The sequence below is a fragment of the Macrotis lagotis genome, chromosome 5, assembly GCF_037893015.1.
Source record: "Macrotis lagotis isolate mMagLag1 chromosome 5, bilby.v1.9.chrom.fasta, whole genome shotgun sequence".
Taxonomy (NCBI): Eukaryota; Metazoa; Chordata; class Mammalia; order Peramelemorphia; family Peramelidae; genus Macrotis; species Macrotis lagotis.
Window position 1 is genome coordinate 35403659 of NC_133662.1, and position 21940 is coordinate 35425598.

Consider the following 21940-nt stretch of genomic DNA (forward strand, 5'->3'; position numbering starts at 1 on the left):
CCCCAGCTGCACTGGAAACACCAACTACATTCCTTTTCTCTCATTTATTTCTCCTGAAGAAAAATTCCAGGACAGCAAGCTGTGGTGGGGAGGGGTGTGCAGAGAGGCTTGGGTCAGGCAAAAAGAAGACCTTCATTTGGCAAGGGAAAGAATGGTACTAAACTTTGTTGTTCTTAGTATCTGAAAGATTATTTAGCGCAATCAGCACACCAAGGCCAAGGCCCCTACCCCAAGGAGAGGTTTTTGAGTACAAACAAGAGATAATATGACTGTGAATAAGTATTTCAATAATTTAGATAGAAATATTTTTGAGGATATAATCAAAATAACTTGATTAGGTAAATTGAGTTTGGAGATGGCGTAGATTAGGGTCAGGAAAGAGAAAAGTCCAAAGTTTAAGTCTGGGTGGCCAAGAACATTAAAACTTGAAACTTTATGTACAGTTCCCTCATTTTACAACCGAAGACCTAAGAGAAGGCATAATTATACCTACCCTTTAGAAAATTCAATATGACGGCTAAATGGAGGATGAATAGGAGAGGGGAGAGACTTGAGAATGAGAGTCCAACCAACAGACTACTGAAAAAGTCAAGGAATGAGTTGATAAGGGCTTGCACCAGGATGGTGGCAATTTCAGGGCAGAGAAGTGGGAGGGCACTATATGAGAGATGTTATGAAGGCCAAATCCATGAGTCTTGGAAACAGGTTGGAAATAAGAGTTGAGAGAGAGTAAGGACAAAGATGAGACTTAGAATGAAAGCCTGGGGGAACTGAGAAGATGGTGATATCCTCCATACTAATGGAAAAATTCAGGAGAAGGGAGGTTTGGGGTAAACGATAAGTGCAGATTTGGACATGTAGTGCTTAATATGTCTTCAGGATATATAGTTTGAGATGTCCAATAAAGAGTTGGAGATGGGAATTAGAGACTGTACTGTCACCTATTATTGAATAGGCCTAATAATTAGATCTGAGAATCATCTGCAGAGAGAAGACATTTGAATCCATAGAGATTGATGAGATCTCCAAATAAAATAGTAGAAGAGACAAAGAAAAAAGGATCCAGGATAGAATACTGGGGCCACTGAGGACTCTGGAATTCAAACTTAGCTCATGTTATGGCAAATACAGACCCTAATATTTTATGCTTTTAAAAATATATTTTCAATGATTAATTTAAAATTGGCATCAAATATGAATAATTCAGCTTGCAAAAACAAAAAATTAAATTAGAAATTATGAATTTCTATTTCATAATTTTTTCCAAAAGTATATATTAAACACAGGAAGGACAAATTTGCCCTGTTTGCTTGTGACCCTTTTTAAACTATTTTGAGTCTTATGTGGATTTTTTAATTGAAGCTTTTTTCTTTCTTTTAATTTTTCTAATCATTACCTCCTGACTTCTCCCCATCCTCTAATACACACACACATACACACATGCAAACTACACACAAACATACACACACATATGTATAGTTTCTTTTGAAGTACAATATCAATGTTTGAGAAATTCCTGTATAGAAAGGGGTCCCTGACATCCTTCTGGGCCCTGAGAAATTCCTTAGAAATATAACTTTGGCTAGGTGCCTTTAGGTCTGAAGATAGTCTGATAGGCCCCAAGGGGTCATGGTTATACCATAAAATTGTCTAAAGATTTACAAAGCACCCTTGTTAGCCTAATTGTCTTGCTGTATCTGTTAAATTCCAGGACTGCCTCCCCCTTTCCCAGATGCAGCTGGAACCATAAGATAGTAAATTCCTGACTCCCTCCATCTCAGAAAATGTGTTCAATCATTACACAAAGACCCTGACACCTTCTCACCCTTATCTATATGGAACCCTATGTTTACATATGTATATGTCAAGATAATATATCTAACTGCTGTCTTTGCTTTTCTGTATTTTGCTTGCTCTCAGTACCCCACCCCCCAAAACACTATAAAAACCCTATCCCCTGAATACTTAGGTACTGTCTGATTTGGGTACTCAATCCCCAGATAGTCCCCCGGAATAAAGATCTCCTTATCAAATTCTGGTCTCTGTCTCGCTCTTTGGGTACAACACTTTGAAGATTCATAAATATAAACAAGGCCATGGATGTGTTAGTGGGACACCATAAACTTGACTACTTTAGTAATATGTTTTTCTAAAAGTCTGAGCCTATGCAGTCTCACAGATCTGAAGTTACACATCCTTCCAAGTCAGGGAAAGCTGAGTTAAAGAGAACAATGAAACATAGCACATCCTGGCTCCATATTGATTTGATTGATTGTGCGGTTTGGGATGTCCTATTACTAAAAACTGGTAATCTGAGTGGCCTAGCAATAGTGAGGTCTGTCTATTGCTCCCCATGGCTGGACTTTCAAAGTGACTCAGCACTGAGGTCCTCATTGTACATATAGGTCTTTTGTTAAAATAATCTCCTAAACTGGAAAGGCTATAATCCTTTCACAATAATCTTTGGCATGTTGCTAAGGCCCTGGCACAGCTGGCCCAGTCACATCCGTGGAGGGAAATCTGAGTGTGGGGTTGGTATAGTTATGGTCTGGTCATATTGGGGTGTTTCTATTCTGAGTGCATTCCTTACAAATGGGTTTGCCCATTTGGAATATGTCACCATGCAACTCTAGCAGCACAATTATAAGACAAAGCAGAATTTCACTTTATTTTTTGATGTCTGTGAGAAACAAATTGAGGATCATGATTTTGTGATCAACAGATTAGAGAAAAGCCAGGGTCCATTCAAGGTTGGGTTTACAATTACTGTTTGTGTATAAGGATTTAATGAGATCACTGAGTTGGAAGTGACCTCAGGAACAATTTAATTCAATCCCCTCATTGTACAGATAATGAAACTGAGGCTGAGAAAGTTTAAATGTCTTTACCAAGGTTGCTAAGGTAGGAAGAGGCAGAGCTGGGATTTGAACCCAGGTCCCTTGGTTGTCCCTTCCAGCTTTCTTTGTCCTGAACCTACTGGTAGTCAAGAAACAAAAGGCACAGTGGAACCTCTTCTTCCTCTACCTTTCAGTCAATTATGTGACTATTAACAATGTGGTCTGCCTACCTGTCACCTGTTACTTTTACAAAAGATGCTGTCAATATAGATCATTCCCATAAAATTTCTTATTAAAAAATAAAAATGGGCAACATGTGGTGAATAGAAAGTCGACCTTAGATTGAGGAAGACCTGGTTCAAGTCCTACCTCTGATGTATACTGGCTGTCTGAGTTGGGCAAATCATTTAATCTTTCAGTGCCCCTAGACAATCCTCTAAAACTAAAAATTGTAAAATTGATGCCAATCTGCATTAGTATAAGTTTTCCTTCATTAAAGGTTCACCATGTATCAATCACATCATAGTGGACCTAGTGCCCTCCCCCCCCAAAAAAAATTAGGTCTGTGGCTTGAGTCATTGACATTTTTTGGTCACTTTTTTGGGGGGAGGGAGGAGAGAGTAACAATAAGGAATGAAATATTTTCTAAGATTTTGGTATCCTTTTTTATTTATTTTTATTATTGGTATTTTTGTCTTCCCAGCCCCTTTTAGGATATCTTGAATACATTAGCTAAAATGTTCAAAGGTATTTTCCATCTATCTGTATAGCTGGGCGGTGATGTTCTCTGTCAAGGACCGTAATTCAACCTCCTCTAAAACTAAGCCTTCCAAGAAGCAAAATTACTGCAACTGTTCTTTCTCAACAGCTGCAAAAGGCAATGACAAATTAGACCACCAACTCTCCCCATTCATCTCCCTGCAAAATTACTAAGCAACATCTCCAAGATATATGAATAGGAAGGAATCCAAAAGACTGAGGATTTTTTTACAGGGTGGGCTTATATATCAAGCAGAAACTCATTTCTTTTTCTTTATTAATCAAGATATATCATAAAAAAGCCAGCCAGGTGTCACAGTGGATATAGATAGAGCACCAGGCCTAGAGTTAGGATGACCTGAGTTCAAATGTGACCTCAGACGTTAACTGTTTGACTCTGGGCAAGTCACTTAACCCCTGTTTGTCTTAGTTTCCTCATCTGAAAATGAGCTGGAGAAGAAATGGCAAACCACTCTATTGTCTTTGCCAAAAAAAACCCAAATGGGGTCACAAGGAGTCAGATACAACTAAATGACTGTCCAAATATTTTGAAGACACCCTGCTTCCCATAGTTGAATTCTAGCAAGAAGGCTGTGCCCTGAGCACTCTGGATGATCTCACCCTCTGGCAAAGTGTGTTGCTTTGACTGACACAGGTATTCACGGGGATTTATGTTCTTATCTCCTCCTATTTCCCAAGGTCCTAGGAGCCAACATCCATCACATCTCTTGACATGCTCACAATCCCTGTTTATTGGAGCTGCCAAGTGAACCTAACCAGGTCTGTACTCCAGTTCCTCCCACACTAACTCTGGTTACCCTACTGTGAGACTATCAACTTGGAAATTATTACCATGGGATCTAGGAACACCTGCATTGTATATATGTAAGCCTGCAGTGACATACTAATTAATTCTGCACTTATTGGCAGCTAGGTGTCACAACAGAGAGTTAGGACCACCATAGTTCAAATGAGGCCTCAACACTTCCTAACTGTGAGCCTGGGCAAGTCACAGCCCTGTTTACCTCAGTTTCCTCATATGTAAAATGAGCTGGAGAAGGAAATGGCAAACTACTCCAATATTTTCGTCAAGAAAATCCTAAATGGGGGTCACAAAGAGTTGGATACAATTGAAAAATGGACAATATCACACAAAGAAATAGTACCAACTGTTAGAGAAAGCATAACTCTTAAGCTATTCTCAACAATAACAACAAAAAAGTATTACTTGAATTGTTAAACCCAGAGAATCGCTGTCACTCATCTAGTGAAAGAGGAAAGCCCTGCCTGAGATCCAGTTTGGAGACCTCTTCCCTACTTCAGGAATATGCTGCCCTGGAGTATCCTATACTACATCAATTCTAAGCTTCTCTAGAAGACACAGAGTAGATAACTTATTGCAGACCAATAAAATGACAACTAGACCCTCTGACTAGAAGAAGGAGGCTCAAACTTTTCTGACTTTTCCAGTCCACATAGGTCTTTTCTTTCTCTGAATTCCTAGAAACATTCTGAATCTGAATTATGCAGAATAATGCTTATATATAGAAAGTGGTAGTGGAGAATAGTGAAAAAAATTAAAGTAAAATGAGAGAATAAACTTTTCATAACTAATGTTATAAGAACAATAACTAAGTGAATAATAGTGGGGGTCATAAAAGACAAAATAGATTATTTGGATAATATGCAATTTTTTAAAATTGTGCACGAACAAAATTAGTGCAACTATAATAATAGAAACTATCAAATGGTAAAAAATTGCATTAGATATTTCAGATAAATTTTTATATATGATACAAAAGGATTTAACAAAAACATATAATTAAAAGCATTCCCTAATAGATCACTAGATAGGAATAATTTTTTAAAAGATTAGATCATCAACAACCATATAAATGTCTTCCAAATCACTAAATAAAAGAATATTAAAACAACTTTGAGGTTTTGTCTCATACCCACCAATTTGACAAGGATTTTTAAGGATGGAAATGATGTTTGTAGACACATCAACCCATTCTGGAAAGCAATTTGGAAATAATTATGTGAGAAAACTTACCAAACTGTTCATACCTTTGACCCAGTGATTCAACTACTGAGCATCTACCACAAAGAAATCAAAGACACAAAGACAAATCCAATATTCATGGTAGAACTTTGAGTTCCAAGGAACTAGAAAGAAAGCAGGTGCCTATAAGATGGGATAAGGGCAGCTAGGTGGAACAGTGCCAGGCATGGAATCAGGAAGATTCATCTTCTTGATGTCAAATCTTATCTCAAACGCTTAAGCTGAGTGACCCTGAGTCAGTCATTTAACCCTGTTTGCCCCAGTTTCCTTACCTATAAAATGACGTGGAGAAGAAATTGAAAAAGCATTCTAATATCTCTACCAAGAACCCCCAATGGGAGTCACAAAAAGAGTCAGACACAACTGAAAACAATGACTGAACAATATCAGATGATGAAAGGATGAATAAATTATGGCTTAAAAATGCAATGGAATATTCTAGTGCATCATACAAAAAGTAAATATGAGAAATTCATAGAAATTTAAGTAGACCTGTATGAACTGAGGCAGAAATAAAAATAAAAAAAAACAAGAAAACAATATATAAGTATACAATGGTACAAACAAAAAGAATACTAAAAAGACAACTGAACTCTAAGACAATGACCAATCTTGACTCTAGAGGAGTGATGAAAAAACATACATACCTCTTTTCTCTTGTACAGAGGTAGAAATTGAAATGGATTTTGGAGTCAGAGGACCTAGGTCTCAATATTGTATCTATAACTACTTTGTGAACATTTACCCTTTCTGGGTCTCAGCATTATCAAATGTAAAAGGAAAGTTGGAGGGACCTTCCAGTTCTGCACTGATATCCCAAATTAAGGTAAGGAATCACATGATTAGAATATTACATACACAATAAGATGAAATCATTATTATCTTGTTTTGTTTGATTTTCTTTGTTTCTGCAGGGTAGGGAATGTCTATGGTGTAAAAATGAAAGATAATAAAACTATTTTCAAAACTAAGAACACTAAACAGAACCTGAAAACCAAAGTTTCAGTTTATCATTTACTAATTTTGGGATCTTGTACAGGTTACTTAGTCTCTATGAATCCCCATTTCTTTATCTACAAAATGTAGAAAACAGAGAGGCAGCATGACAGTGATTATAGTGCTTGAATAGAATTCAAGAAAACCTGTATTCCAATTTCTTCCTCAAATACTTGGGAGAAGTGTGATCCTGAGGAAATTCACTTGAGTGTCAGTGTCCTCATCTATAAAATGGGAATAATAACAGAGGCCCCTCTCCCCAGGACTGCTGTAAGGAGCAAATGAGATAACTACCATATATAAGCACTTTGTAAACTTTATAGTGCTATATAAATGCTAGGAATTGTTTTTCTACCTCACAAATTATAAAAATTAAATGAGATAATGAAAGTAAAGTACTTTAGAAATGTAAATTTTTATCATCAGGTAAGATTTTGATAACTACTGGTGCCAGAAAGAGGTGTGCAATTTATCTTTTTTTAAAAAAAATTATACTATGTTATAGAAATGTTTGCTTTATTCCATAATTTTTTTTTGTTTTTGCAAGGCAATAGAGTTAATGATTTGTCCAAGGTCACACAGTCAGGTAATTATTAAGTGTCTGAGGCCAGGTTTGAACTCAGGTCTTCCTGACTCCAGTTCTAGCCACTGTGCCAACTAGCTGCCCTATTCCATAAATTAAAATAAAATAGATAATAATTAAAAAAGAAAGAAGTTGAGTCTTGGTGTAGTCTGACTCTTGGAGTGAGTAGTTTAGAATCTCCATCCTTACCTATCTGCTTTTGCTTTTCATTACTTACTACTATAGGACATAAGTCTTGTGTCTATCTTACCTTCAACCTGTACTCACAATTGATTCAGTATAAAAAAGCCTTAACAATGAAGAGACCTACAGGTGTTGTCAATAACATCCTAGGCTAATAAGTTCCAAGGAGGAAAAATATGACATGAGTATTTCTCTGGGCTGGGTCCTCCTGATGCTGAGCAAAGCCCAAGTTGGGAAAATTACAAATAAAACCACGAAGAATGGACAGTGGACCCTGCCTTTGTCAAGGTCCACAGAGCATTTGAGAAGGAAAGAAAACACAGGAAGATTGGATACTGACAAAACAAAGGCAACTCCCTCCAAAAGTCTAGATAATCAAACAGGGTAGAGATTGATGAAAATAGTCTTGGACTCCCATCAAAGACCTCAGAATTAAAAGGTCAAAGACAAAGGACTGTTTCAAAAGTTAATAATTAGGGTATTCAAGAAGAGAGAGCTGACAGAGTCAATAAGGATGGAATCTGTGTTGATTTTCCTTGATTGCTTATCCTTACCTCCAATTAGTTAGCCAAGGGAAAAACTGGCAACATTTTTGGGAAAGAGTACCAATACAAGGACTAACCAAAAAGAAGTGGGGTGGTGAGCAATAATCTCTTGTTTTAGACACTGAGCTTTTCAATTGTAGCCAGAGGACCACTGAATTTGGAGAGAACATCTTTTGGAAAAGAAAGGAAAACCATACATAGATAATAATAATAATAATACCTTTAAGGTTTTCAAAGCACTTTGGTATATCATCTCGTTTTATCCTCAATAACTCTGTGGGCTTGGTGCTTTTATGATGAGGAAATTGAAACTTATAGATAAAGCAAATGACACTTACCAGTCATAGAGAGCTGAGAAGGCAAAATTTGAATTCCGGTTTTCCTGACTCCATGTCCAATGCTCTACCCAACTACACCATTTTGGGTAACTGCTTTTCAGATTCACAAATAATTAAGAGAATAGATAAACAAAAGCATTCAAGCATTAAGCCTTATGATGGTCTTTTTTGTATGTTATAGACAAAAAGCTATCCACTAAGGAGACATGACATAGGAGGAACATAGACCAAAAATCTGAAGATGATGAAACAAGTTGTATGCATGTATGTCTATATTTGTGTGTGTGTGTGTATATATATATATATATATATATATATATATATATATGAGTATATAGTTCTGTATATATACATGTATATGTATATACATAACATAGGTAAAAATGTGTTTATATTTATAAAAATGAGGAATCTGAGGGAGGGAAAAGAGTTACAGTTTCTCAGAGCATCTATCTCTTCCAGGGATGTTGTAAGGATCAAATGACAAAATAATTGTCCATTTTACCCCTGATCCTAATTTTATTTGTAATTCTCCCAACTTGGGCTTTGTTCAGCATCAGGAGAATCTAGTCCAGGGAAGTGCTCATGTCATATTCTTTCTCCTTGAAGTTTCTTAGCCTATGCTGCTATTGACAACACCTGTAAGATCTCTTCATTTTTAAGGCTTTTTTATATTGATTCATTTGTGACCACAGGTTGAAGATGAGATAGATACAGAACTTATGTCCCACAGTAGCAAGTACTATAAGTGGAAAGAGACCTGGTCTCCTGCAAGGAGCAAACAAGGTGAAGAACAAACTTCTCTGGTTTCTCCCTCTCTCCAGTCTCAGCAAGTAAAGTTCAAAATAAGCCAGGAGAATCTGTTAAGTCATTGCTATTTTTATGTCAATGTTCTCCAAACAATAACCTTGACTTGCTATTGCCCCTGGATGATAAGAAGTGGGGTGTTTTCAGCTTCCTTGTAGATGAACTCTCCTGAACTCGATCTCTCTCCCAATTAGAATATGAGGTCCTTGGGAGTAGGGACTGTCTTGCTCCACTACTTGTGTCCTCAGCACTTAACATAAAACTTTACACATTGTTAATGCATGCATTTTTCCCCACTCATTTAGTTTAGCCTGAGACTAGAAACTAAAAAATTTCTTGTCATGCTTTAGAAACATGAAGATCAGTGGGAAGGAGAGAAGAAGAGGTAGAGTGAATGGGAAAGAGGTAGAACGAAATACAAAGGGAGACAGAAAGGGTTGGAAAGCCACAGAGAGACACAGAAAGGCAGGGACTCCCAGATATTTAAAAGTATTTATAAATTGGAACCAAAAGAAATAGTCAGGAGGAAAGGGGTCTCTATGTAGTACTCAAATTTGGATCTGTGACTTAAATGTACATACATATTTGAAATTAATTGTTGTTCATTTAAGATTTTCTGTTTTTGTTTTCCTTCTTTTGTAGTGTATGCTTGCAAGCTGTAAAACAGTCTCAGAATACTGAGGGAAGAGAGAAGAGTTATAGTTTCTCAGGTTTCTTGAGGGAAGTTTCAAGTTAAGAGAGGGAGAAAGTACCACATGATGCAAACCTACAGCTTTCAACTCGTATTCCACACCATGACCATTCCATAATATTTGGGTAAAGTATTATCAGATGTAGCCAGACAGTAACTAAACTCAGGAAAAAAAAATTTCCCTGAGTAAACCAAGTAATAATTTTGCCTCATCATCATGGAGTTTACTCAAAGAATATGCTTCCAGAAAGTTTACTTTGCCCGTCATAATCAATATGCCATCTTCCAACCCATACCTGAAATACTCTCCTTTCTCATACCATTCATGGGAATAATAGTGGGACAAGCCAATTCCCTGGCTTACTTACCTTCAGATCATTTTGTCTTCCCACTCAGGAGTGGGAGTAAATGATTCATAGGTGATAACCATTAATACCAGTTATGAGAAAGATTGAAGAAATACAAAACCTACATCCCTGATCCTCTTGAACATTCTAACCTTAGAGTCAATGCTTTCTTCCAGGACCTGGAGTCAGGAAGACAGGAGTTCAAATTTGGCCTCAGACACATGCTAGCTATGTGACCCTGGGCAAATCACTTAACCTCTGTCTGCATCAATTTCTTCAATTGTAAAATGGGGATAATAAAAGCATCTACCTTTCCCAGGGTTGTTGTGAGGATTAAATGAGAAAATGATTTAAAGTGTTTAGCACAATGTCAGAAATAGAATAAGTACTAGACAAATGTTAGCTCATAGTTTGCTGTTTATGTTTATGAAGTGAAATACACATACATTTGCTTAAAGTACACTATGTCTTTTCTAAACGTTTTAAATGATTTGAGTTCTAAAGAGTTAGTTTCCATTTCAAGCACAAGCTATCAATAAAACAATTCAGGCTTACCCTCCAGTAATTTCAAATATTGTTCTCTTGTTTCCAAAAATACTTCTTCAAACTAAAAAAAAAACAATAAAAAGGAGACATTATTTTGTTTTCAAAATCTTAGATAAAGGCATGTTTCTAAAATGGAATGAAGAAGAGGAAGTAGATTATAATATAAAAAAGTAGTTTTGAAAACATTGCATCTCAAAGTTGGAAGGGATTTGGGGTATTAGTACAACCTGTACCTGAGAACACAGGTATCTTTAAGACATACCCCACAAGTAGTCATCCAGTCTCTGATTAATGACTTGCAGTGATGAGAAACCCTCTACCTCCCAAAAAAATCTAGGTCAAATTTATGTCACCTATGTGACCTTGGGTAAATCATTAAATTTTCCTGAAGCTTAGTTTCTTCATTTGTTAGTTAGACTAGAAGGCTTATGAGGTTCCTTCTAGCTTTAAATCCATGATCCAGAGACACCTATCCTCACTTGGGAGGTAAGGCTAGAGGGCAATTCATCTGAAAAAAAGTTTACTTAATTGAAAACTCTTAGTGAGCAACTATGTGATATTGTGTTCTTCCTCTCCTCCCTATTCCCACCCCGAGGGGGTGGGGGAAGAGGGGAGGGAAATTGATTTGATCTAAGATTGCATTAAGAAAGTCACCTTACTCCCAACTCTGACCAAGCTACATTACAGTCAAACTGGGTTACTGTCATTCTTCATAAACAATATTCTAATTTTCACTTTTATGACTGGAATGCTCTCACTCATATTATCACCTTTAGAATCCCTGCCTTCCTTCATGGCTCAGTTCAAAGGCCACCTCTTGCGAGAAGCTTTTCTTAATTCTTCCAGTTGATAGTGCTTCTCCTTCTCTCCACAAGATTTTGCATTTTTGGTATACATTTTTAATTACACTTATCTGCAAGCATATTGTTCCCCACTCCATATAAACTCCTTTGAGATCAAGGTTAATTTTGTTTTTGATTTGGTTATCCCTAAACCTTTAATAAGTGTGAATTGTATTGAATTGAATTCAATTGAAATGGAATTAATTACATTGAAGTTGAGAGGGATGACACAAACATTGATGAGTAAATATAAAATATGTAAAAAAGTAAATTCAAAATAATTTCAGGGAAGTGGTGAAATTCTAAGGGGAGAGAAGGAGGGGAGGAGAGAAGAAAGGAAAAGAAAAAATCTCTGAGTGCCTCATTTGAATTGAGCCTTATTATTCCATCCCATACTTATTTATTTATTAGACCTTGCCCAGGCTTATAACTCACCCAGAAACTATGCTAGGTCTTAGGTATATAAAGATAAAAATGATAGAATTGCTGCCCTCAGAGTGCTTATATACTATAACCTGCTAGCAATTGTAATAGTAAACTAAAACTGATTTTATGTTATTGAATTCATTGGTGATTATAATACCAATTTTAAAAAGCAAAGTTTATGTTATTGAGTTAAACAAGAATATGGAATTTGAATGAAGTGTCTTTGTGAATTCACATGGATAGGCTGTTTATGGTTGTCAGTCTATATGAAGATTGGCAGGGAATTATCAAGCTGTTCAGGATAAATAAAAGGGGATAAAGAAAGAGAACTTCAAAGGCCACCCAGAAAATCCCACCAAGGAAGAGACCTCACAGGGAGCATAAAAGCCAGATTTTATATTCAGGAACAATGTAACTAAGTGGATTTAAAAAAAGACACTGAGAAACAATGAATGAACTTTCACCCACAGAAACTTGGCAAAAAAGCTCCATTTGACTTCAAAGAAAGACACAGGATAATAAGTTCTTCCATTAGTGATTTACATCACAACCACAACTTTAAGGAGTGAAGACAAGAAAATTTGTTCAAATTGCTTATTTACTTGAGGCCAGATGCCAAGTTGTTTTGACATATACAATCAAGCTTTGTTCCCCCTTCTCTCTGATACCACCGAGACCTTCCCCTTCACCTCCCTACAATGTACGCTCACCAAATGAAGGATAACATGGATAAATGCAGATATTCATGAATAGAAATATAAACATGTGGCAGGGGGCATGAAGCAACAAATCTCTAAAAATTGTACTTCTGTGTTCATTGCTCATCTGCCCTCATATGTCTTCTCTCCTTTAGGGTTTCCCTATGTACTTAGCAACTTCTTTCTTCCATGATAAGTTGCTAATAAAATGGAGGGCAGAACATGAGCTTAGATCTAGGGACAAAAATGATCAGAACATGTGGTAGACACAATAAGAACTGACTGCAGCAGAGGAATAGCCCAAAAAACCATCCCTAATTATTTTCTGTCTCTTCCTCCAGATAAAAACAGTTTAACCCCTTCACTTATGAAAGAGGGTTCATTAGAAGCAGACAGATAGCAGGAACTTGCAGGGCTTTGACTTTGTCCTGGAAAGCCAGCTATTAAAAATAAAGTCCAAGAACTAACCTCAACTCCAGCTGCTGCTAGGAGCCATCGAATGGACTCCATTCGACCTCTCCCATTAAAGTAGTAGAGTCTGGGTTTCTCTGCCATGACTTCAGGTTATCAATTGGCTGCCTGGGGAACAAAATAAAGAGAATTTTTAAAAAATATAAATTAGGAGTTGATTGATGAATATTTTTCACTCAGATACTCTGTAGCTGAAAACCCATTTGTGACTGAGTTGAGTATGACTTACTGTTGTTGAGTGTGATCTCAATATGATTGTCTTTTCAGGCAGAATATAACCTTGCTTTTAGTCAGCATATTTAGACATGTCTGATTCTTCATGATCCTTCATAGGATTTTCTTGTCCATTTTCTTCTCCTGCTCAGATTACAGGTGAGAAAACTGAGGCAAAGAGGGTTCAGTGACTTGCCCATGGTGACACAATAAGTATTTGAGGTTGAATTTGAACTCAGGTCTTCCTAATTCCAGCCCTGGTGCTCTATCCTCTGCATTACCCACCTGCCCCTTTGGATGACCCTGTAAACCAATGTATCATTCAAAAGTAATATATAATAATAATAATTAACAATTGAAATTAATATATTATACATATTATAACATGTAATTACATAACTATAATAATAGTCACAATTAACATTTAGATAGTGCTTTAGATTTTATAAAATGTTTTACATATTTTTTCTCATTTGAACCTCAAAACAATTGCAGTTATTATCCTCATTTTACATAGGAAGAAATTGAGATTTACAGAGAGATTAGGTAACTTGCCCATGATCACACATCTATAAAATGTCTGGAGAAATAGGTGAATCTAGGTCTTCTCACCCAAAGCCCAGACTTCTCTCTACTAAGTAACATTTTCTCTAGTTCAACAAGTCTAGAGACTTAGCTAAAGTACTTAATTTGGACTTTGAATTGAAAGAGTTAACCATGATATTATGGCACCTATCTTTGTGTGGAAAGAAGTCCCAGACAGAGAATTACTGACATGAGCATGTTTTTGTAAACTGATCTCAGTATGATTGTCTTTTCAGACAGAGTATAACCTTGATCCATTATCTTACCCTCCCTTCCTCTCAAACACCATCCTTGAAAACTTTGCAGATAGAAAATTCCCTAGCCTATGGGGTACCTGGCTAACACTTAAAATATTATTTTATAAGCACCCCCCCCATAGTCAGTCAACTATCTTAAACTCATTCTTTCCTTGACTCCAAGAGCTTACAAATAATAAAGGTTGACTGAATCTCTCACAATCATTTACTTTTTTTTATTTTTTTAGGTTTTTGCAAGGCAAATGGGGTTAAGTGGCTTGCCCAAGGCCACACAGCTAGCTAATTATTAAGTGTCTGAGAGCAGATTTGAACCCAGGCACTCCAGACTCCAAGGTCGGTGCTTTATCCACTACACCACCTAGCCACCCTTTCACAATCATTTATGAACCACCGTGGGGTTCCTAGAAACTTTCTGGGTCCCTTCCCTCAACAATGGAAGCAAAGAACAAAGAAAAAGTCCAGTACAACATGGTGGATAGAAGTTGAAGACATTTTCCAGAGTTCAAATCCAGCCTCAGACACTTACTAGCTGTTTGACTCTGGATAAATCACTTAAGCCTGTTTGTCTCAGTTTCATCATCTATAAAATGAGCTGGAGAAGGAAATGGTAAACCACTCCAGTATCTCTATCAAGAAAACCCCAGATGGGTTCATGGAGAGTCAGACATGACTGAAAAACAATCGACTGCGTAATACAAGGTAGAAGGCAAGGGGAACAAAGGAGAAATCTATACAAGTTGCTCTAGGAAAATTTGAGGGGGGAATGATCATACTTATTATTTATTCCAATTCCTGTATAAATCCTTGAGAATTTTCTAAATAGAAATAATTTGAGCTCTAGCTCTCAAGTACACTAATACCAAGTCACTGGAATAGTGACCACAATTTTTTATAAAATTAATCCTTTTAAGTCAAGAATATCCAGAAAGATACTGTTCTTGAAAGTAGCTTTAACATGATCACCCAAAGCTAAATTGTCAACAGGTCATTAATATAAAAAAATCAGTCTGTATATTAAGGGGGTTCATTTTGTTGCTCCTTCTGTAATCCATGTGTGAAATAAAACAAAGAACAACACTTCTGATTTCAAGAACAGTACAGCAAAGAGGAGAAAACTAGGAAGACAGAAATAGTGGAAAAGGAAGTATAGAACAGAGTGATCATGTACTTATTTATTGATTTACTTATTCATTCATTCATTCATGCCTACATTATTTTTTCCCCCTGAATCCTTGTCTCCCTAACTTGTCCAAGTTGGAAGTGTCATGACTATGTGAGACTGATCCCATTGCTTATCAAGTTTTGCCTTGTTCCATTTGTGGCCTTGGCTGGTTTCCACATTCTTAGATAGCCTGGTGCTTCCTTCACTCTTGAAGGCTCACCATATTGGAACTAGATTTAGAGCAATACCCTATGAACCCAATTAAGTGTAGCTCAAGTAATCCAGTTTCATTCTCCTAGTAGTAGGGATTATGGGCAAGGATCATCATTCCCAGATGGCCTACAGCTTTATAATAATAATAATAATAATAATAATAATAATAATAATAATAATAATAATAACAAAACCCAGTGATCTGATTTAGTTTAAGCCATGCCCTAATAGAACATGTGCAAAATTCAACTGCAGGAAAAGGGGTTTGATTCCCTCACCTTAATCAATCAATCAAAAAGCATAATGAAGTTTTTGAAATGTATTTATTATTGCAGAGAAATATATATGCCTTAGTATGCTAACCACTTCCTGACAGGCATTAGACTCATGTTGAGGAATGAAATAGACATTTTTATATGGAAATTTATTTTGTTTGACTATGTATATTTGTTATAATGACTTTATTCTTTTTTTTTATCCATTGGGGGATGAGAGGAGATGGAAGGGGAAAAAATACAAATGCTTGTTAATTGAAAAATATTAATTAAAAATATTGCCAAGTATCTGCTAATCAATTAGAAAAGATGAGTAGATTCATGGGAAAGCTTCAAGAATCAGTTAAAGGATGTATGAAGGGCCTGAAGACTATGAGCTTTGGAATTACCTGCCTAGACTGTTTGCAAAGATTAGAGAGATAATTTGATTGTGGTAATAAGACAACAAACAAAGGATATATTTGTCCAATCCACCATTCTATAAAAAGAGGAAGGACTCACTGACAGGAAGACTTAAACACAGAGGCTGATAGAGAGTTGAGTGCTTCTGCAGATTGGGTTAGATGGTATTATATATGAAATGGGACTTGACATACAGCCAAGAGACAAAATGGTATTTCATCCATATTGGTTTTTGATTTCTACCAGTTGGTAGAAACAGTGTGCTAATGTAGAATGAGTGTAAAGCTGGTCAAAGAGATTTCCATAAGAAATTTCAGACTTGACTGGCTCAGGAACATCCTCTCATGTTTGGGCCACAGAAGCAAAGGAAGGGAGCAGATCAAGAAATACAGAACCTGACCAAAAAGACTGATCCTTATCAATACAGACAAACAAAACTATAAGTCCAAAGACAGGACCATTGCTGTCTAGATCTTTTAGTGTAGAAATTCATGAGGTTAAAATATAATTCACACATAAATTTTTTTTAAATGTAATTCACAGAAGGTAGAAATATTGATAACCAGCCTTGACCTTCAACAAGGTTGGACTTTGGAATTCTGATCAATAGATCTGATGAGGAAGAGAATCAGTTGATAGCATTAACCAAATCAACTCTAGAGACAGAAAAATGAGCAGATCATGAGAGCTAGGTCCCTCCAATCTGTAAATAGACTAAGTTATGAGGTTACAGATGAAACTAGAGAAGTATAACCCAGAAAAGCTATTTGCCCACATAACATATGATTGTTTGCTGAATCCAATACAATTATTCATGAGAATCAATTACAAAATTTTCAGTGTAAGGATTTGCATCTCAAAAATGGGCAAATGCTAAAAATCAGGACTTGTTTTTATTGTTTTTTCATTATCTAAAATTAAGAAAGTAGAAGGAAAATGTAAATACTGCAGATTAAATTTTAAAGTGAGTCATATATCATGTACAATGATTATTTATTAATATATCATTCATATATGATTATTAATATATGTGTTATTTACTATAAGTTCTGAATTTTGTGTTTGTTTTTTATTTTTATGTCTTTGTGCTACTGTTAAAAATGCAATTTGGCAGTATCTGTATGTTAGCTATGCATTGCTTTGTTGTCCATTTATTTGTGTACATAGTAATGCTTATATTCATTATTTATATATCTATTGCTATTGCTAATTTTCTTTGAAGGTTTTATTTTTCTTTTTTTTGCTTATGTAGTATGAGGATATGTGTGTCCTGTATGTAACTTAGACATTTAGCCATTTAAACAACCTGCCAAGTGATGGTTTGCATTGTGCTTTGTCTATTGCATATAATTTTTTTCACATATTTTAATTTTATTTCATTAAATATTCCCCAATTACAATTAATTTTTTTTAATATTCATGCTTTAAAATTTTGAGTTTCAAATTCTCTTCTTCCCTCCTACTTTTCTTCCACTTCTTGAAAAGGTAATAACTGATATCCATTATACATATGAAGTCATGCAAAACATATTTCCATATTAGTCATTTTGTAAAAGAAAACCCACACCCACACAAAAAAAGAAAAATAAGGTTAAAACAGTATACTTCAATCTGCACTCAGAGTTCAATTTTCTTTCTGGAATATAGATAGCATTTTTCATCATGGGTCTTTTGGAATTGTCCTGGATGATTATCTTGATCAGAGTAGCTAAGTTTTTCATAACTGATCATCCTTACAACATTGCTGATACTATCTATGATGTTCTCCTGATTCTTCTTATATTATTTCATGCAATATTAATATGAATTTGATATAAAAGGTATCATGGGGTACCTGTGATGCTAGAATACATATCTTTATTTTTTTTTAAATGTTGATGTTTATTTTGATGCTTCTGACATATATTTGCAGATGTCAGGTATACCTCAGTTGATTTTGCAAATTTCTGACCCTGGGAGAAAAATATAATCTGGCTTTGTCACTTCCACAGTTATTGTCATGGAAACATGGTAACAAAGGAATTTACCATCAGCTCAGGAGACTATCTAGAATTCCCTCCTACTTAAGAGAGTCTGATTTATTCCCTATCTTTGAAATTCTTTTATTTTAGGATTTTTTTCAAGGCAATGGGGTTAAGTGGCTTGTCCAAGGCCACACAGCTAGGCAATTATTAAGTGTCTGAGATGGGATTTGAATTCAGGTACTCCTGACTCCAGGGCCCGTGCTCTATCCACTGCACCATCTAGCTGTCCCCAACTTATTCCCTATCTTGAAAAGACTTCTAAGAAAAAGAAGTCAATAAAGTGACCAGATCAGAGAAGTTTTTTTTTAGTTTTTATTTTTTTGCAAGGCAAACGGGGTTAAGTGACTTGCCAAAGGCCACACAGCTATGTAATTAGTAAGTGTCTGAGACCGGATTTGAACCCAGGTACTCCTGACTCCAGGGATTAATATCCCTCATGATTCCATCCTAAAGTCATTCAACAATGAAAAAAAGTGTTGTATGAGTAGAGCATTAACACAAAGAGAAACCTAAAAAATTTTGGAGAGGCCATTAAGACAAAAGTCCCTAATAGCTTTGTTTTCCTCTTTACAGTCACTGGCAAGGCAAACTGCTCTCCCTCAAAACTAGTTATTGTGATTTCCTTTTCTAACTTTTACCCTTCTCCAGGGAAAAAAGGAAAGAAGCATAGAGGGGAAAAAAATGCCAATTTTGTTCCCTATCAGGAAAAGCACCAAGCAATCATATTTTAGATGAACTATTCCCTGTCTGTTCATTCCCTGTCCATGCTATTTAAATGGTTGATTGATAAAATCTATGTCCATTACCCAAATTGTTTGCAGTTGTTATTAAGTGTGCAAACAGATAGAGAGGAAAGTCCCATTTCTTAGAATAGGGATGGGGAATCTTTGGACAGTGGACCATATTGGTCTGGTGTTATCAAGATGACAGCAGGTGGGACTCAAAATTCAATAAATCTAGGTGTTTTAAGGGGTAAATTAATTAAATATTTGACCAAATATAGCCCTCAAATGATGTTATAAGTATACAAATGGTCCTTGGCAGAGAAAAAAAGGTTCTTCAACCATATCTTAGAGGAAAGGATAAGAGTTTTCTTTCAGCATAAGGTGGAGGATCAGGGAGAGGTTAAGAAAAAGGAGTGTCTGCTATTTTCAATACCTTGGAGAGTGCAAATGAGTACAAGAGAACTAAACAAAGAGAGAAAAAAAATCACTTTTTTTTAGGTTTTTGCAAGGCAAATTGGGTTAAGTGGCTTGCCCAAGGCCACACAGCTAGGTAATTATTAAGTGTCTGAGATCGAATTTGAACTCAGGTATGCCTGACTCCACTGCACCACCTAGCCGCCCCACTGCGCTACCTAGCCTCCCTGAAAAATGTCACTTTTGAAAGCCAGAAAGTTCACCCATTGGAAATAGCATCCACTTTTAGCTTTAGAATATTTTAAGAGTAATTAGCTCTCCACCACCACCACCCCCCGCCCCACTTTGAGTGACAGCTTGAAGGAGCAGCCCATCAATCAATCAAAAGGGAAAGGTGATAATGTCATCCATGCACCACTGGTCAGAATTTGAGGGTTTTGATTGCACAAGCATCAACTTTATTGAGGTCACTACTGACAAGCTATCTGTGCTTAGAGCTGAAGAGCTTTTGACCTTGTTCACACATGTCCTTTGATGGTTATGCAATAATTTATTTTTCTTAACTAACAGCATGCTCCGCCTTCTCTGACCACAAAAATCAAGTTTTATAGTGTTAAAGGAAAATGCAATGAGTTTATGCACAAAAATTTATGAATAGCAAACTACTCAAATTCTTCAATTGAATGTGTGAATAAAGTAAGAGTCAAGAAGAAGGGAGAGAGGAAGAAAGAAAAGAGATGCCTTCTATAGTCATTATTTCTCAGTTTTAAAACCTAACCTTTCCTTTCTTTACCTGAGAAAGAGATCTCATGTCTTTAATAAGACATGAGATTTTAATAAGAGATACTTTTTAATCTTGAGTCAAAACTATTTTTAAGAAAAAGTTGAACTCTTTTTACTTCTTACCTCCTCCCCTTATTATAACTAAACTGTGAAAGGTCATTCTGACTCTGAGATAGCCCCTTTCCTTGGGATAACGTCAAATATATTCTTAATTTAGACACAAATATATAACAATCTACCAATTTTCAGATAGATATTGTACCTTCTGGATTTCTCCTCTCATTCCCTTAAAAAAATATCATAAGTTCTTAGGACTATTGATTTAGAATTAGACTTTACCTTAGAGATAATCTCATCCAAAATTTATTAAATAAATCCCTGTTACTGAAATGCCTCATTTTCATTTCTAAATAATTTTACTCTAAGGATTTGGGGGATAAGATTTTTACCATGCAAGTCATCTTCCACCTTAGCACACCAATTTTTCCAAGATGCTCCAGTAAGCTTCCTGAAGATAGAGATCATATCTTGCACTTGTTTTACATTTCCCTTTCCTCCCAGCCAATTTTGGATACAGTTAAGTAGATGCTTCTTTTTTAATAAACAAATTTTTATTGATACCTTTTTTCCAATCTGGATTTTTCTCATATCTTTCCCTCCTCTCCTCCTCCCCCTCCCAGAGAGTTAATGTAAAACAAAGGATTTTTTTAAGAAGAAAAAATGTCAGGAAAACTGTTTAATGCATCCAAAAAAAAAAACTTGACATCATATGAAATGTTTCACTCCCTGACTTCTGCAAAGGAGCAAAAGAAAACTGTCTACTTATATCTCTTTTTTAGGCCCTAATTTATTCCTTATAATTTCTCAACATTCATTTTCTTTTTTCCCTTTTACTTTCTTTTTTTCTCAATTACATGTAAACAAATGTTTTAACATTTTTTAAAATTTTGAGTTCCATATTCTCTTCTTCCCTTGCTTCCCTGCCCTATCCTTGAAAAGATAAGCAATTTAATATGGATTATACATGAGCAATCATGCAAAACATTCCCATATCAGCCATCAACATTTACTTTCTTTACTTCTTTTTTTCCAACATTTACTTTTAATTATTTTGGGGTCATTGTTCTTTCTGTGTACATTGTTGTAATCTTTGTGTACCTAAGTTTCCCAGTACTGCTTACATAATAAATGCTTCTTAAGCAATAACTAAAAACTAACCCCTTCAAGCCTTGCTAACCTCAAACATTTCTAATATCCCCTTCTCTCTTTCTTGATTTCTATTTAATTTCATTGAACAGTGTCCTTTAAGCCACATTTAAGAAACAAAGAAGGCCACATTTGCTTATAATCACAGGATTCAGAGTTGGGATGGAACTTTAGAGATTGTTTAGACCAGAGAAATAAGTAGATATCCTGGCACCTAGGGCCCATTCAATTACCAAAGGAGGGAGTAGGATAGGTGGTATTGATAATGGTCAAAGTTAATGCTTGTCAATCCACAACTTTGCTAAGATTTTTCCAGTACCAATGTATGACTGTGAGAGTTGGACTATAAAGAGCCCTGCACAATCAATGCCTTCACATTGTGGTTCTGAAGAAGACTTTTCAGTCTCCCCTGGACAGCAAAGAGATTAAATTAGTCAATATTTAAAGAGATTTGTTCAGGCTATTCACTGGAAGGTCAAACACTGAAGATGAAGCTTTTTAAATTTTTTTAAAAAATTATTTAAAGCAATGGGATTAAATAGTCACA

The 21940-nt window shown here is 35.8% G+C and overlaps 1 protein-coding gene across 1 annotated transcript in view; it reads right to left on the reverse strand.

Moving 5' to 3' along the window:
- Positions 1 to 21940, reverse strand: part of LOC141489667 (glutathione S-transferase A4-like) — a 49883-nt gene that overhangs the window by 16669 nt on the left and 11274 nt on the right. The window contains exons 2-3 of the mRNA XM_074190179.1: positions 13132 to 13242; positions 10707 to 10758 (exon numbers count right to left, since the gene is read on the reverse strand). Coding sequence (XP_074046280.1) covers positions 10707 to 10758; positions 13132 to 13218 — 139 coding nt within the window. The 5' untranslated portion in view covers positions 13219 to 13242. The remainder of the gene's footprint in view (positions 1 to 10706; positions 10759 to 13131; positions 13243 to 21940) is intronic.